Genomic DNA, 15,193 nt, shown 5'->3' with positions numbered 1-15,193 from the left:
AAATCCAGATCTTAAATGATCCAAATGATTGTAGTGAAGATGTAAGGAATTTAAGAACACAGTGGAGCACTTCCTGTATTACATGACATCACAAGGTGGATCAGAGTGCTTTCAGTTTGGGAAAAGTAGTCAGCCTAAATATACAGGATTTGTGTGTAAAACATGTGTGAATGAAACAAACAAATTAGGAGATGAGGAAGGAAGCAACATTATAAGAGAGAGATCAGAAAATAGCATCATATGGGTTCTTTATGTAACAGGACAGCACGTGAGTCGCCTGATATTATCCAGCGCCTATAGTCATCACATTATACATTCAGTCATCATGAAAATACAATTACACCCATCTCTCACACTGTCACTATTAATAGGCTCCGATAACTCATCAATGTGACATGCCCATGACACAATGCCAGATTCTGATCAAGCCGATTTGGCAGCAACACAACTCAGAATGTGGCTGGGATTATGCTCTCGGCACAGAAGTCACCCACAGCAAAACACCACCCATGTAGAGTATTGAGCAAACACAATTCGCACTTTGGGGGCTGTCTCAGTGGGTTCTGTTGGTAAAATGTCACAGTTTGGTAATGTGGCTATGTAACACTTGTTTTTTGTGAAATAGCAGAGTTCTTCTTTGTGTATGGTGGTGTCTGGAGCCAGAGCCCTGCTGACTCTGAAGAGGCAGGGGCACAGGGCCAGGTAGAGCTGATGGGATGCCCACTGAGATGCACATGTTTGGTATTAAGACCTAGAGACTGGACAAAAGATTAGTAAGCTGCCGCCGTTAATCATTATGTTTACGTTCCATTAGAAGAGTGACCCTTTCTTCCATGCAAGTGATGTTGTTATGGGACTGGAATTGGTTGAAACTGTTGCATTGGAATTTTTAAAAGAAATTTTAAAGGTTATTTTACGCAAAAATCCTCTGTTAGTATGTTGTTTCCTCATCAAAAACATACCTGGAGTTGAGTTTTGTTTCATTCATACATGCTTGAGTAAACCTACTTTATTAAGCTGTCTACATCTCCAAAGCTCAAAAGGTTCTTTCCCACCTTGTGATGTCATGTAGTGAAACTAAATATGCAGGGTTTGTGAAACGAAACACAACTGCAGGCATGTTTGCAATGAAGAAACAATATTATTAGCCTAATTCATCAGCCGGTTTCACTTCATGGAAACTGTCTGACCTCGCAGCATTAGGATTCATTCGCTCGATAGTAGCCAGGTACTTTATTTCATTTAACCAATTGCTGCTATTTGGTCATCATGACATATGTAATCCGCCGCCAACGGGGCTAACTCGTATGTTAAGATTTTCCCAAATCCCATAGGAAGAAGGGCTATTGCCTTTCCCCTTGATAAAATTCACCAAACATTCCCTTTGTTTCAGCTTTAAATCCTCGATCTCAGGAATCGTTGACAACACAGAATGTATGGCTCTTCATTGATTGACTGGTACCTGAACTCGCACTTCGGGGTTTTTGAGAAGCATCTAGTGTATTCTATGATATATTGTATGATGACCAAACACCAGTATTTGCCCCTGAAAAGTCTATTTAAAGCCTGGATTGCTATGGAGTCAAAATTCAGTCAGTTTTTATTTATGTTTTGGTATAAATTCAAATGCAGCCTTCAATGTTTATTTAACCAACACATGGCATCCAAGCAGAGACTTTGTAACCCTCATCATTACTAATAGGATTACAGTATTTGACCTACAGATGGCAATAAATTACAAAATCTATGTCATCACTTTGACTGGGGCAGATGTCAATACTAAGTAGATTGCACTATTTGACATTCGAGTCCGATCCTGCAACTAACCAGAATATCTCCTTGATTCACTAACTTTGCATCTGCTTGTTGTTGTAGGGACAGCTTATCAAAAAGTGAGTTCCAATTAATTACTGATCCACTAACGAGATGCGGCGGCGTCTAAAAGTTGCGAGACAAGGACAGCTATGCGTGTACGTGTTGGACGGGCCTGCCAAGTGAGTACAGCACCCGTGTGAATGACAATAGTGAGGAGGAGGAGGAGGGTGGAGGAGGGAGGGGGGCGTGCAGGCTGATTTCAGTTAACAGATGCAACGTGCAGATGGGCATTGGTCTTTTTTGATTAGCAGGCATATGAAGCAAGTGCTCAATGTGTCCGCTGGGTTTTGGGAAGCTTGCATTTATAATAGGACTCCAAAGGATCTCCAGACATAATAGACATGGTGTAATTGTGCCAAATGATTTATTCTATAGTAGAACCCTTAAATGGGTTGAAGTCTTCATTGAACTGTGTTATTGTGCCAGATAAAATGTCATAAAGGAATTACGATGGTTGACATACTAAAGTGCAGAGGTCTGTAGTGTTTCCCATTAGTAGAGGAGACAATGGTGGCCTCCCATAGTCTAAAATTCTCCCCCATAGTCTAAAAAACAATCTGGACGATGTTGACATAACAAAAGTAGACTTTGTTACTCATTGCATTCATCATAAACTTAAAATCAGTGGTTAAAGATTAAATATATATAAGTCATATATTTACTCCACAAATTGAATTAGACTATATAATTCAAATAAAAATAATTAGTTCCACTGTAATGTTAACAGAATCTATGGGAAACTCTGCTGAAATTGTAACATTTCAAGAGGAAGTACTTAGTAGAGTTCCAATAATATGCTCAGTAAAAAGTAAGTGTTTAAAAATGTGGAAAGTCATCTGAAAGAGAATGGCATGCAAGTCATTAAATAACATAATCAACATAAAGCCGTCCTTGTATTACTCACAGGGAGAAGACTAACTAAAACTTTTACCCAAGTAAGAGTGATAAACTGTAAAATATATTTCTCAAGTAGGAGGAAAGAACGGCATCTTAAAACAACTCCAAGAAGCACAGTTGTATTAAAAAATTTGAAGTACTTGTGCAATTGCAGTAAGACCCACTTCAGCTGGAGTAGTCGAGAACAATTATCGTATTTTAAAACTATAAGTCGCTCTGGAGTATAAGTCGCACCAGCCAAAAAATGCATAACGAAGAAGAAAAAAACATATTTAAGTTACACCGGACTAGAAGTTGCACCTTTGGGGGAAATTAATTTTATAAAGAGGTAAACGGAGCACCGCTACCTCTTCTGCGTAGCCGTCGTCAGACTCAGCATCAGTTCCAGTAAGAATTATTCGGGCCTTTTTGAATCCCAACAGGATGGTTTCAGTTGTCTTTATGTTAGTGTAAATTTTAAATTGTCAGTGATACAGACGTAATGGTGCGATTGATTGACTTGATATCAGACAGGACAGAGGCTCTTTTCTCTTCTTTCTGCAGGAGACATGTGCAGTAGAGTCAAGTGACAGTGTTACAGGAATAATAGGCGTAGCAGATACTGACACACAAGTCTAGACCTCTCGCGGCTGTCAATTTTAACATATAAGTTGCACCAGAGTATAAGTCACAGAACCACCCAAACCATGAAAAAAAGTGTGTCTTATAGTCCGAAAAATACGGTACTTAATGTCGTCTACTAAAGCAGCTCATAGAATAATAAAATAACTTTGATAATATTCTTAAAGCCACAATATATATTTATGCGAATATTTTTCTTCTTGATGAGATACAAAGAGCAAAACAACCATCTTAACTTTAACCTATGAGGCCTTTGAGTGTTATGACATCTTTTCAACAAAACCTATTGGCAAACTTTCACTTAGATGACAGACGGATTTCAAAAGAACAGCGTAACCTTTTGTTTTGCCAGCCTTTTTGACACATTATCTCTTTTGTTTCATGAGATTTCAAAACTATGGCGTTACATCACACTGCAATAAACTCATTTCCATTGAACAAACCCTAAGTGTATGCTTCTATAGACGCCATCAATAAATACCCATGTCTTACTGACTCTTGCACTATGAAAACACCATAATCATGTCTCACAATGGAAACATGCCTTCATCACATTAGTACTTTGTATCCGAGTGGCTCACAGAAATGCTTCCCTGCAGACGCTCATATACTCCCTTTGTCGTCATGGCTCCTGGCTGGCTGATTAGGTCTGGGCCATTATGCCATTGATTGGAATCATATTGTGTTCCAGCGGTGGCAGATGCTGATGGACATGTGAATTCCCAGGCATGTATCACACATGAGACATTGACGTGCCTCTCATAGATTAAATCAGCCCAGACAGAAAGCAGCAGAGCATGATGGGAATCAGTTTAAGAGTGTATGTCAATAATGTTATAATGCTTATGAAAGGTTTGACTGCTCTCTGTGTCATTTTCACTTATGTTCCACTGATGGCAAGTTTTCTTCAAATTTAGTTTAAACACATGCAGGACAGGACGTTTTAATTTCAATTTTACACTAGAAGGATTTGAAGAGCCCAATCCTGCATCTCAGTCTTGCAATAAATCAAGTATAGTGCCATAACAGAAATGCTCTATTTATCCTTACATCAGCATTGATCTGCTAAGCATGGTAAAATTAATCTAATCCATCATTTATTTCTTTTGGTTGGAAGTTTGAACATATCCTGCAATGATGAACATAATATTTCATCATTCCATTCACAAACAGATTACGCGACTCGGTATTTGGTAATTTATCATAGGGTGTTAGCACCCTTTGCTCATCAGTTGCGGAACAGACAGTCTGGATGCATAATTCGATAGATATTCAATACAAGATCACGTGTAATGCATCAGGAACTCACGCATAGGGATTTCGAATAAGTTCTACAAGCGATAAAGGATATATAATCGTACGGGACAACGCTCTATACCTGTAATGGTGTGAGGCCTAATTAATTGAGTTGTTTGGATTGTATAGGAAGGGAAAATTTATTTTATGTACTTACTTGCGTCTATTCAAATTTCAAACTAATTTCTAGTGTGTCCGTACCTGTGCACCGTCCGTCCAGGTAGTTGTAGTATCCGCGAGCACATTGGTCACACTTGTCTCCGCCCACGCCCTCCACACACTGGCACCGCCCCTCGGAATCACATGATTCAGACACAGAACCCGATTTCCTGCAGCTGCACGGCACACAGCCCTGTCCGCTTTCGACGCCGAAGAAGCCAGACTGGAAAACAGGAACAAAAAGATCATAAGGAGAAGAGTGTATATACGTATTGGAGTTTTGTGCAGCATTTAGCAGATCAGTAGACTGTCATCCACTGCAGGGAACAGTGGGGGGTTACACTAAAATGGCTAATTAAATTGAAAGTCCATAGTGAATTGAATAAGTCTGGTGGAAGTTAAGCCACCGTTATCTTTACCTGTTTTATACAAATATTATTTAGAATTTGAAAGTCTTTTAATTGTTTACAGTGTTTTCCATATAAACCAACCTGTGGAGAATGAAAACCGGGCACCACAAATTGATTATCCCTCTTTTTTTGCAACATGATTGTGTCATTCTCTCTCATTTTACGAGCCACGAGCCATGTAAAATGAGGTGCTCTGACAGGACACGCAAGTTCTGCACCAAACAGGCTAATGTTGTTTCACTATTTAATTTAGTCACCTTGTTGTCCCTTTAGTAGTTTCTTATGTCTAATTATAGCATTTTATTTATTTTCATTTGCACATAAAAAAGTTAAGCAATAGCAATAGCAAGGTCCTGAGTTAAGAATTTGAAATAAAAAACCTCAAGATTTAGTAGTTTTTTTTGTAATTCATTTCTTGAATGTCAAAGAATCTAAAGATCAAATAAAAACTAAACTTTAACATTAATTTCAGTAAGTAATTCTCAACATAAAACTTAAAGAACTGGTCTTCCTCTCACATAATTTCTATGAGCAAATTGTACATGCGGGGTGGAGCATCGCTGTCTGATGGGGGACCAGGGAAACACTGGTTTATATTGTATTACTGAATAAAAGTAATTTCATAATGAACAAATATATGAAAGAGGGAGTATTACTGTTAATCCTTAAGAGCGCTGTCACATTACAATTGTCGTGCATTAACTACCTGAAATGAAATAACTAAATAAATATACGGTACCATGCAGCGATCGCAGGCTCGGCCCTCCACGTTGGCCTTGCAGTCACAGCGCCCAGTGGACACATCACACACAGAGGACACAGCTCCGTATACGTCACAACCACATCCTGAAACAGAGAATGGACAAATAATTATATCACAATTTCTCTTTCGCTTTAGAGTTTAGAAGTGAACTTTTGCAATTAATGCAGTTAATTCATTTTTTTTACTACATTAACATTACTACATATTTTTAACTTCCATATTCAAACAAGTGGAACAAAATTACAATCGCAACTAATTGGATTTTAATTTAAAGGGCCCATTTTAGACTATTTTCAGATTTATGTTGTAATATTATAGCAAACAGACCTGGAATAGGGCTGGGTATCATTAAGAAGTTGCCGATACGATTAGTGCTGTCATGTGATTAAAAAAATTGAGAGATTAATTAATGATCTGTAATTAATTAATCTAATTAATCTCATTTTAATCTCACCTAAAAAATTGCTGAGAAAAGCCTTCAATTTGAGGTATTTTCATTTAAATTCATTATTACATTATTGTGGCAGATCAAAAGACTGATATATAGAACAAAAAAAAGTGACTTTATAAAGTCATTTATTGTTTAACAAATCTCTTCAAATTGGCTGTTGAGCCCAAGTCTCCATGAATAAGAAACTGTTTGCTGTAAAGTAGCAAAGACGAGGAAATCTGAACATGATAACTTTTGTCTACTTAAAGACAATAAAAAGTCCAGTCTTTCCTTAACCATATTAAAAATATTATTGATAGAGAAATGCTTTTATATATGAGATCACTGGTTTTAGTCCTGGTTTTTAGTCCTGGTTTAGACCTGCTTTACTCCTAGTTTAGTCCTGGAATGGATTAATCCTGTTTTAGTCCTGGTGTTAGTTCTGGTTTAGTCCTGGTTTAGACCTGGTTTAGACCTGGTTTTAGTTCTGGTTTTAGTTCTGGTTTAGTCCTGGTTTAGTCCTGATTTAGTCCTGGTTTAGACCTGGTTTTAGACCTGGTTTTAGTTCTGGTTTAGTCCTGGTTTAGTCCTGGACTGGTTTAGTCCTGGTTTAGTCCTGGACTGGATTAGTTCTGGTTTTAGTCTTGGTGTTAGTTCTGGTTTAGAGGCGCACAGGAGGAAGCGCGGTTTACGCAGCGTAGCGAGAAAAACACGCAGAACCACGTGGCCACGGACGCGGCGCACGGGGCACAACTCGGTGTCCGCGCAGTGTCTACGGGAAGGAAACGTGGTCCGCGCGTTCTCAGGTTAATGACGATGAAGTGTGTGTTTGTGTGTGTGTGTTGTGTGTGTTTGTGTATAGGACAGTTGTAGTGCAGACATCATGAGCCTATGCAGGTTGTTTTCACCAGTGACATTTAAGTTAGTGCGATTTTATATTTTTTTATTTTCTTTTATTTCATTCGTCGGTCGGAGAATAATTTCCAAGACACGAATGTGTTTTTACCTGTGCACTCCCCTGCCTGCTCTGTTTCTACTGTTCTCTGGCTCTTCTTTCGTCATTATTATGCGACTGACGCCGTCAACGTTAACGACGTTGCCTACGTCGCGCTGTTACTGTTTGGTTCCGTTCTGTTTGGGTTTCCAATGAGTCGAATTACCGAAATAAAAAAAAATTATAAAATGTGTTTTTTGTGTGTGTGTGTGTGTGTGTGTGTGTCCCAAACATGTGTTGTTGTAATAAACTAAACATACTCGTACAGGTTTATAATTAAAGCAATGCGCATACAGAAACACTAAAGAATTAAAGATTAAAAACAGATTAACGCGAAAAAATAATCGCCTATTAAAATGATTATAATTAATCGCAATTAACGCGATAAGATTTGACACCCCTAATACGATACATACCTTTGGTACACAAGCCATATTTTTCGATACAATACACTTTCAGTATACAATTCGATTACAATACAATAATTCAATAATTTCAAATCGGTTCGATACAGTTCAGTAAAAAACAAAGACTAAATCATGGCTGTGAATGATACTAAAAGTCCACAAAGTCTACTAAGACTGTTAATATGAAAAACACCCGTTTTACTCAAAACACTAAAAATGTCAACACAATTGTAGCTCTTAGACAAAATAATGTAGTAAAATATACCTAAAAATGCTCTTGGCGATATATCAGTACAAGACCCCACGATACTCCCCTACTGTATCATCAAATTAAATGATACAATATTTCAAAATATAAACAGTATATTCAATTTTTCAATATTTTTTTCACACACCCCTAACCTGAACTTGTGTTTTGTTTCATTCACACATGTTTCATACATAAACCCTCTATATTTAGGTTGAGCTCTTTTCTCAAATAGAAAACACTCTGTTTCACCTTGTGATGTGGTGATAAAGGAAGTGCTCCACTGTGTTTTTTAAACTCCATACACCTTCACTTGAATCATTTGGATGATTTAAGACTTGGAATTGACCATCTCTACACTGCAAATTTCTCTGATCTGGCCAAGATTTTAAAACTTACATCAGGTTATTCATCTTATTTTCAGATTTATTATCTACTTACTAGACCAGAGACTGCTTCATTCTAGTATAGAGGTTGTTTATTTTAAGAGAACTTGTTAAGTAAAATGATCTTGCTGTATAGACAGATCAAGTCATTTTCTGATAGATTTAAGTGTTTATATCTTACATTTTGGCCAAGCTTTTTTGCAGGGTGCTGAAACTAAAGGTAAAAGGTAGCTGTTAACTTATACTACCACTACATGACATCACAAGGTGGAACAGAGCATTTCTAACTTTGGAGATGTAGACTAATAATGCAGGATTATTCAAACATATGTGAATGAAACAAAACCATACTCCAGGTCTGTTTTTGAGGAGGTAAAGTCATTCTAACATGGTTTTTAAAGCTCACAAGAGTCAGTTTTGCGTAGTATTGTACCTTTAAATCTTACACTGTTTTATCCACCTATTCCATGTACTGTCAAAAGTTAAAAGCCACTATAGATTGGTTTTCAAAACAATTGATTACAACATTTAATAGTAATCCCCATCTCCTGATTTGACACCTGTTCATTTACCTGTATTGCCTAATATTTACTAAACTTCATAAATAAACTCTCTGACACCAGGAAGTGCAGTGTCCCCCATGTGAGTGCCTTTCGGGGACTCTGAGGTCGGGGCGCCGTAATCCCCCGTGGCCCCCGACGCACAAAGCCCTGTTTCTACTGGTCAGTGCCTGAATAGAGTCATGTGACCGGGGGAACAATGGGGTCAGAGGTCAGGCGTGATGTGGATTAGACAAATCTACATTCCTGCCCTGTGCTCCGGTGGAACCAAGGCCTCCAGCTCCACAGACTAAACAGGGCCCTGAGGAGACTAAGATAACGCTGATAAAAGCAGCCACAACAGTCACTCACTATTTTGAAAGATTACAGCGGATATTATAGTTTCCTTCACAAATGTGTGCCAAGATTCATGGTCTAAACATTTGTATTTGGAGTAGATATTTTGGCTAGAATAAATGAAGGGCCCTGAATTACTGAATTACTAATTAGTATATCAAAAGGTGTATATACATTTTCAAGAGGAGGGTATGCCACTATGGAGGAACAAAATGACATAATTGGAAATAAATACAAAAATAAATGCTGGAATGTATTAAAAAATGTGGAAATAAATACATGTAAAAAGAATAAATTTGTAAGGAGAATTAAAATCATGAATTAAAAAGTATAAATATATATATATTTTTAAATAAGTATATAATCTTTAAATAAGTAAATATACAAAAAATAATAATAAATACATGTATTCATAAATATATTAATACAGAAATGTAAAATATTTTATTGAATATTTTAGCTTTTTAATACACAAAATGTATGCATTAATGTGTACATTGAATTTAATTAATAAATATTATTTATTTATATATTATATATTTATATATATATTTATTTACACATTTATTTTTATTCACAATACATTAAATAAAAGTACATTTATTCTTGTACTTATTTATTTCCAATTATGTAATTTTTGGTTCTCCATATGCACAAGTCTATGTTGTTTAAAGCCATTTTATTTGTTTTTAATTGGGGAAATTAAAATTAAAAGTTGAAAATCATGATTAATTAATATGAGAAAAAGCATTTTTTTCATATATTTGTATGTTCTTGTTCCTATTCCTTTACTTTCAAGAGACTTTTTAAAAGCGAGATACAGTTTCATTTCACCTTCCTTTTCTGATGAATAAAAAAGACATTGTAAAGAACATTCCTCAAGAGCATCTTGGTTAAAAGTTTAAAAAAAAAACAACACAAAATATGGTGACCTTCAGATTGACACAAAGAGTTCCTGAGCACTGAGGGAAGCTCATATCAGGACAAATGTTTCAACCATCTTCGACCTTCATCTTCAAGAGACTAAACTAATGATAACTGCCTTTTCTTGAACTGTATACAAAATCTTTTCTAACACTGGAGAAAAAAGAAAAACAGATGTCTAGGTTGTCTTTTATTGTATTTTATTCATCAGGGAGAATTTGGTCCTGTATTTAACGTTGTACAATGCAACTATCTGGTGGAAGGTCTGCCACCTGCTTGTCTCCATGGAGATGTTATTTCTTTGCCAACAATGTTCCACAGTATGGCATACCACCAGGCTAAGTTACAAGTCAGCTCCGAGGAGAGGCATCCTCACTCACAGTAAGAAGCATGTTTTAAAATATCTGTAACTCTAACGATATATATTTCTAACAATACCTAAATATAATATCATACTGTGGAACATTCCAGGAAATGCAATAACATCTCCATGGAGACAAGCAGATGAGAGACCAGAAAAGTAACACAGTGCACCTTTAGGAAGACTTATTAGACTTAGACTTAGACAAACTGTATTGATCCACAAGGGAAATAATTTGGACAGTTATTTTATTTTTGGATTAGTTAAAAAAGTGTGAACCATTATTCACCTCTAACTGGCTATTTGCTCCTTACCTGTGCAGTTTTTGGCGTGCAGGGCGTCGCCGTAGTAACCATCCCGGCAGCGCTCGCAGTGGTGTCCCGCGGTGTTCCGGGTGCACAGCAGACACTCCCCGGTCACACGATCACAGTGCCCCGTTTCCTCCCAGTTCACGTTCCCGTTACACTCACACCGCGAGCAGGACCCGCCCAACACCTGCGGGTTACCGTAGAAACCACTGGCACATCTAGAGAAACAAGAAAGAGGTTTGGTGTCAACAACTGCTTTTAAAGATGCATTATGTAACTTTGCTTACCTTATGAAAATGCTATTGCTTTACCTGAAATATTCCACAGTACAGTATTAAACTTAAATTAAACTTTTATTCATTGACATACCGTACATTGGCCTGGTGGTGTTGCTTGTCTCCATGGAGATAGATATATTTATGTTGTACTGTGGAACATTCAGGCCATGTATAATTCTATGAGCAATTTGAAGTTATAGAAAGGAAATCATGTTAAAGGTACAGTGTGTAACTTTTCTGGTGGAGGGTTCGTCAAATGCTTTTCTCCACGTGAGATCTTATTGCTTTGTCTATAATGTTTCACAGTATGGTATTAAACCTTTCTATCTTCATGGAGACCAAATCAGATTATGTTACAGGTCAAATCTGTGGAGAGGCGACCCCGCTCACAGTCAGGATGTCTGTTTTTCTAAGTATTTTTTAGCTGTAAAACTACCTGTAATTGAATAAATGTAAAGTAGAGCTGTTTAATGTCACACCATGGAACATTCTATGCAGAGCAATGACATTTCCATAGAAACAAGGAGGGTTTTTGTTGCAGTTTTTGTTTTTATAGGAGCAGTGATTACAAAAATATGAATCATAAACCAGGTCAAACATCATTCATATATGATCATTTTTAAAGGCTCCACCTCAATTTAGACTTACATAGACTTAGACAAATTTTATTGATCCACAAGGGAAATAATTTGGACCCAGGAGCTCACACATCACAATATAATATAATAACAAAGAGAAAATATATTAATGGTAATAATCAATTACATAAGGGTGAGTTGTTGTACAGTTGTAGGGAGTATTATCTGTCCCTTTGTAGTCTGGTGCAGTGGGTGAGTTGTTGTACAGTTGTAGGGAGTATTATCTGTCCCTCTATAATATAGTCTGGTGCAGTGGGTGAGTTGTTGTACAGTTGTAGGGAGTATTATCTGTCCCTTTGTAGTCTGGTGCAGTGGGTGAGTTGTTGTACAGTTGTAGGGAGTATTATCTGTCCCTTTGTAGTCTGGTGCAGTGGGTGAGTTGTTGTACAGTTGTAGGGAGTATTATCTGTCCCTTTGTAGTCTGGTGCAGTGGGTGAGTTGTTGTACAGTTGTAGGGAGTATTATCTGTCCCTCTATAGTCTGGTGCAGTGGGTGAGCAGGAGTGTCCATGATGGAGAGACGTTTGCTCAGTGTTCTCGTGTCCCTCACTGTGACAAATGTCTCCAGCTCACAAATGATCACGTGAGCAGCTTTACGGATCAGTTTGTCAATCCGCCCAATTGTGAACTCTGACCTCTTTAGAATGAACGACATCAAGTGAATGCACCTCAGGTCTTATTACTACACTAGTATGTTTTAAGTGTCTACTGTGTAATATAATGTAAAGCGTGCACACTCACCTCTCACAGTTGTTGCCGGTGTAGCCCTCCTGACACTGGTCACATGTCACCTGTCCATTAGACTGGAGGAGGCAGGTGGGACTGAAACTGCAACACAAGGCAACATAAATACATTATACATAAAGATTACAGTAATAGTATTAATAATAGTACTTGTCAAATCATTGAAAAGTACTTTTGTCTACCAGATTGTCACCATTAGAAGCGCGTATGACAGGTTTTCATGTTTTTCTACTTACTATTATATGTTTAATGGTGTAGTATCTGTGGTCAATATTTATCTGGGTTTTACATCGGTTAAGTGGCAGTTTGTGAAAAGAAAATTATAACAAAAATGACAGAAATACAGGAAGTAGCGTTGAGTTGTTAAGTTAACAGAATACCTTTACCTATCTCGTCAACACAAAATAGAGACCATGCCTTTCTCGTGCATAAATGAGAAAGGCATTTTTTGGACAGTTTAAGCCTTCATTTAACAAAATAAAAGTGTTGTCATTTATTTTTATTAGTTTAATCATAACTATTATGTAATTTGTGTAGATTTGGCCTTAAAATATTATAGTTGCTAATAGGGCTGGGCGATATGGATCAAAAAATATATCTCAATATATTTTGCCATATCTCGATATACGATATATATCTCGATATATGTTCAAGAAAAAATAACCCCCTAAAAGGAGGCAAAATTATAAACTTAACCGAAATTTAAAAAACAATATTTTTAGTAAAATTTTAAATATAATGAATTATGTTTTATTGTAGTGAGTAGTCTAACCTGTCATGTGCATAGTGTAAAGTATAATGTGTTCAGAAGAGACACTTGAATCACTGAAAACTGTATGTATGTAACAAACCTATTGGATGCGGCGGTCAAAGGACATGGGCATTTCTTACAGTCCTGCTCCGTCCCCTCGGTGGCATCGCCATAGAAACCGGGCAAACAATGCTCGCAATGGGGCCCTGTGGTGTTGTGGGAACAAGACTGGCGGAAACAGGACCAGCATTAAAAGTCAACATTAACGGCTTTCACATTAAATCACTGTGTTTTTTTTACTTGTACTCACCAGGCACAGTCCATGGTAATCACAGACGGAGGAGTGGTCATTACATTCACACTGGAGACAGTTCCCTCCGAATAAAACTCCTGCGACGCGGTAGAAACCTGGCAGACATGACTAAAAGCAAAAAAGAAAACATTAAAACTATATGGCAATGATCTGATTACGTTTTATTATCATGATTTGTCCAAAATGAAAATTGTTGTTTTTAAACCAAGCATGTGTACTAATGTTCAGTGTGACATGGGATTTTTTTCAACAATATACCATAATGAACCTACAGCTACCAACCTTGGAGTCATCATTGCAGTGGTTGAATCCAGTTTTTATCACCTGCGGCTTTTATCCAAACTCAAATCAGTTTTATCATTTTGGTGATTTGGAGTGGGTGATCCATGCTTTTATCTCTACACGTCTTGACTCCTGTCACGCTTACAGTTAGTCCAAAACTCTGCAGCACGTCTTTTAACCGTCACATGTCGTAGAGAACACACTACGCCTATTTTGTCCTCATTACACTGGCTGCCCATTCATATCAGAGTTGATTTTAAAATGTTATTGTTTGTTTTTAAAGCACTTCATGAACCGGCTCTAATGAACATCTCAGAGATTACTGTTCCTACGCGCTCTGAAATCTGAGGGCTCCAACTTATCGTCCAAAAAAACGAGACTCAAAAGCCGGGGTGATCCTGGGGTGACCGGGCCTTTTCGGTGGTTGCCCCCAAACTTTGGAACGTTCTCGCCCCTTCAGTTCTCAGTTGATTCTTTTAAGTCTTGTTTTAACACGGCGTGAAAACTGTGTGGTTCTCTGACTGTCTTTTATTGATTATATTTGCTATTTTTCTATTTGCTAATTTTAGTATTTTTAAAATCTTTTTATTGACTTACTTATTTATTTATTTTATGCTTTATTTTATTTAATGTGTTAATTTGTATTGTGCCTACTCTGTGCAGCACTTTGGAGACTTTGTGCTTGTAAAATGTGCTATACAAATAAAGTCAGATTGGACTGGATTTGCAGTATACATCAAGTACCAACCTCACAGGACGTGCCGCTGTAGCCGTACGGACACTCACACGTCTCCACGGCAACCGCCTTGTTCCCGGAGACGGACACCGGGTCGGCTACATCCAGAGACACCAAGCCCAGGCTAGAAGATTAAGTGAATCAACAGTTAAAAAGTAGCAAAATGTAGTACTGTAGTATTTGTAATTTTTATTCAATATGAGTGAATGAACCAAAGCAGCATATTTTTGATGAGTTAACAGTCTAAAACACAAAAACAGAGTCATTTTGCATAATGGTAGTGGTGGTGGTAGTGGTAGTAGTAGTGGTAGTAGAAGTAATGGTCGTGGTAGTAGTAGTGGTAGTAGTAGAAGTAATGGTGGTTATAGTAGTGGTGGTAGCAGAAGTAATAGTGGTGGTAGTAATACTAGCAGTGATAGTAGACGTAATGGTGGTGGTGGTAGTAGTAGTGGTGGTAGCAGTACTAGTAGTGGTAGTA

The 15,193-nt window shown here is 37.4% G+C and overlaps 1 protein-coding gene across 1 annotated transcript in view; it reads right to left on the bottom strand.

Annotated features, from left to right (window-relative positions):
* LOC110175641 (laminin, alpha 1) overlaps nucleotides 1–15,193 on the bottom strand; it is a 63,858-nt gene that overhangs the window by 26,450 nt on the left and 22,215 nt on the right. The window contains exons 17-23 of the mRNA XM_055166568.1: nucleotides 14,728–14,839; nucleotides 13,695–13,805; nucleotides 13,485–13,612; nucleotides 12,631–12,717; nucleotides 10,981–11,192; nucleotides 5,998–6,104; nucleotides 4,899–5,071 (exon numbers count right to left, since the gene is read on the bottom strand). Of these exons, the coding sequence (XP_055022543.1) occupies nucleotides 4,899–5,071; nucleotides 5,998–6,104; nucleotides 10,981–11,192; nucleotides 12,631–12,717; nucleotides 13,485–13,612; nucleotides 13,695–13,805; nucleotides 14,728–14,839 (930 nt within the window). The remainder of the gene's footprint in view (nucleotides 1–4,898; nucleotides 5,072–5,997; nucleotides 6,105–10,980; nucleotides 11,193–12,630; nucleotides 12,718–13,484; nucleotides 13,613–13,694; nucleotides 13,806–14,727; nucleotides 14,840–15,193) is intronic.

This window comes from Boleophthalmus pectinirostris, unplaced genomic scaffold (genome assembly GCF_026225935.1).
Source record: "Boleophthalmus pectinirostris isolate CB_2022bp ecotype Guang Dong unplaced genomic scaffold, ASM2622593v1 HiC_scaffold_11, whole genome shotgun sequence".
NCBI classification, from domain to species: domain Eukaryota; kingdom Metazoa; phylum Chordata; class Actinopteri; order Gobiiformes; family Gobiidae; genus Boleophthalmus; species Boleophthalmus pectinirostris.
This window is presented reverse-complemented; position numbering and strand designations above follow the sequence as displayed.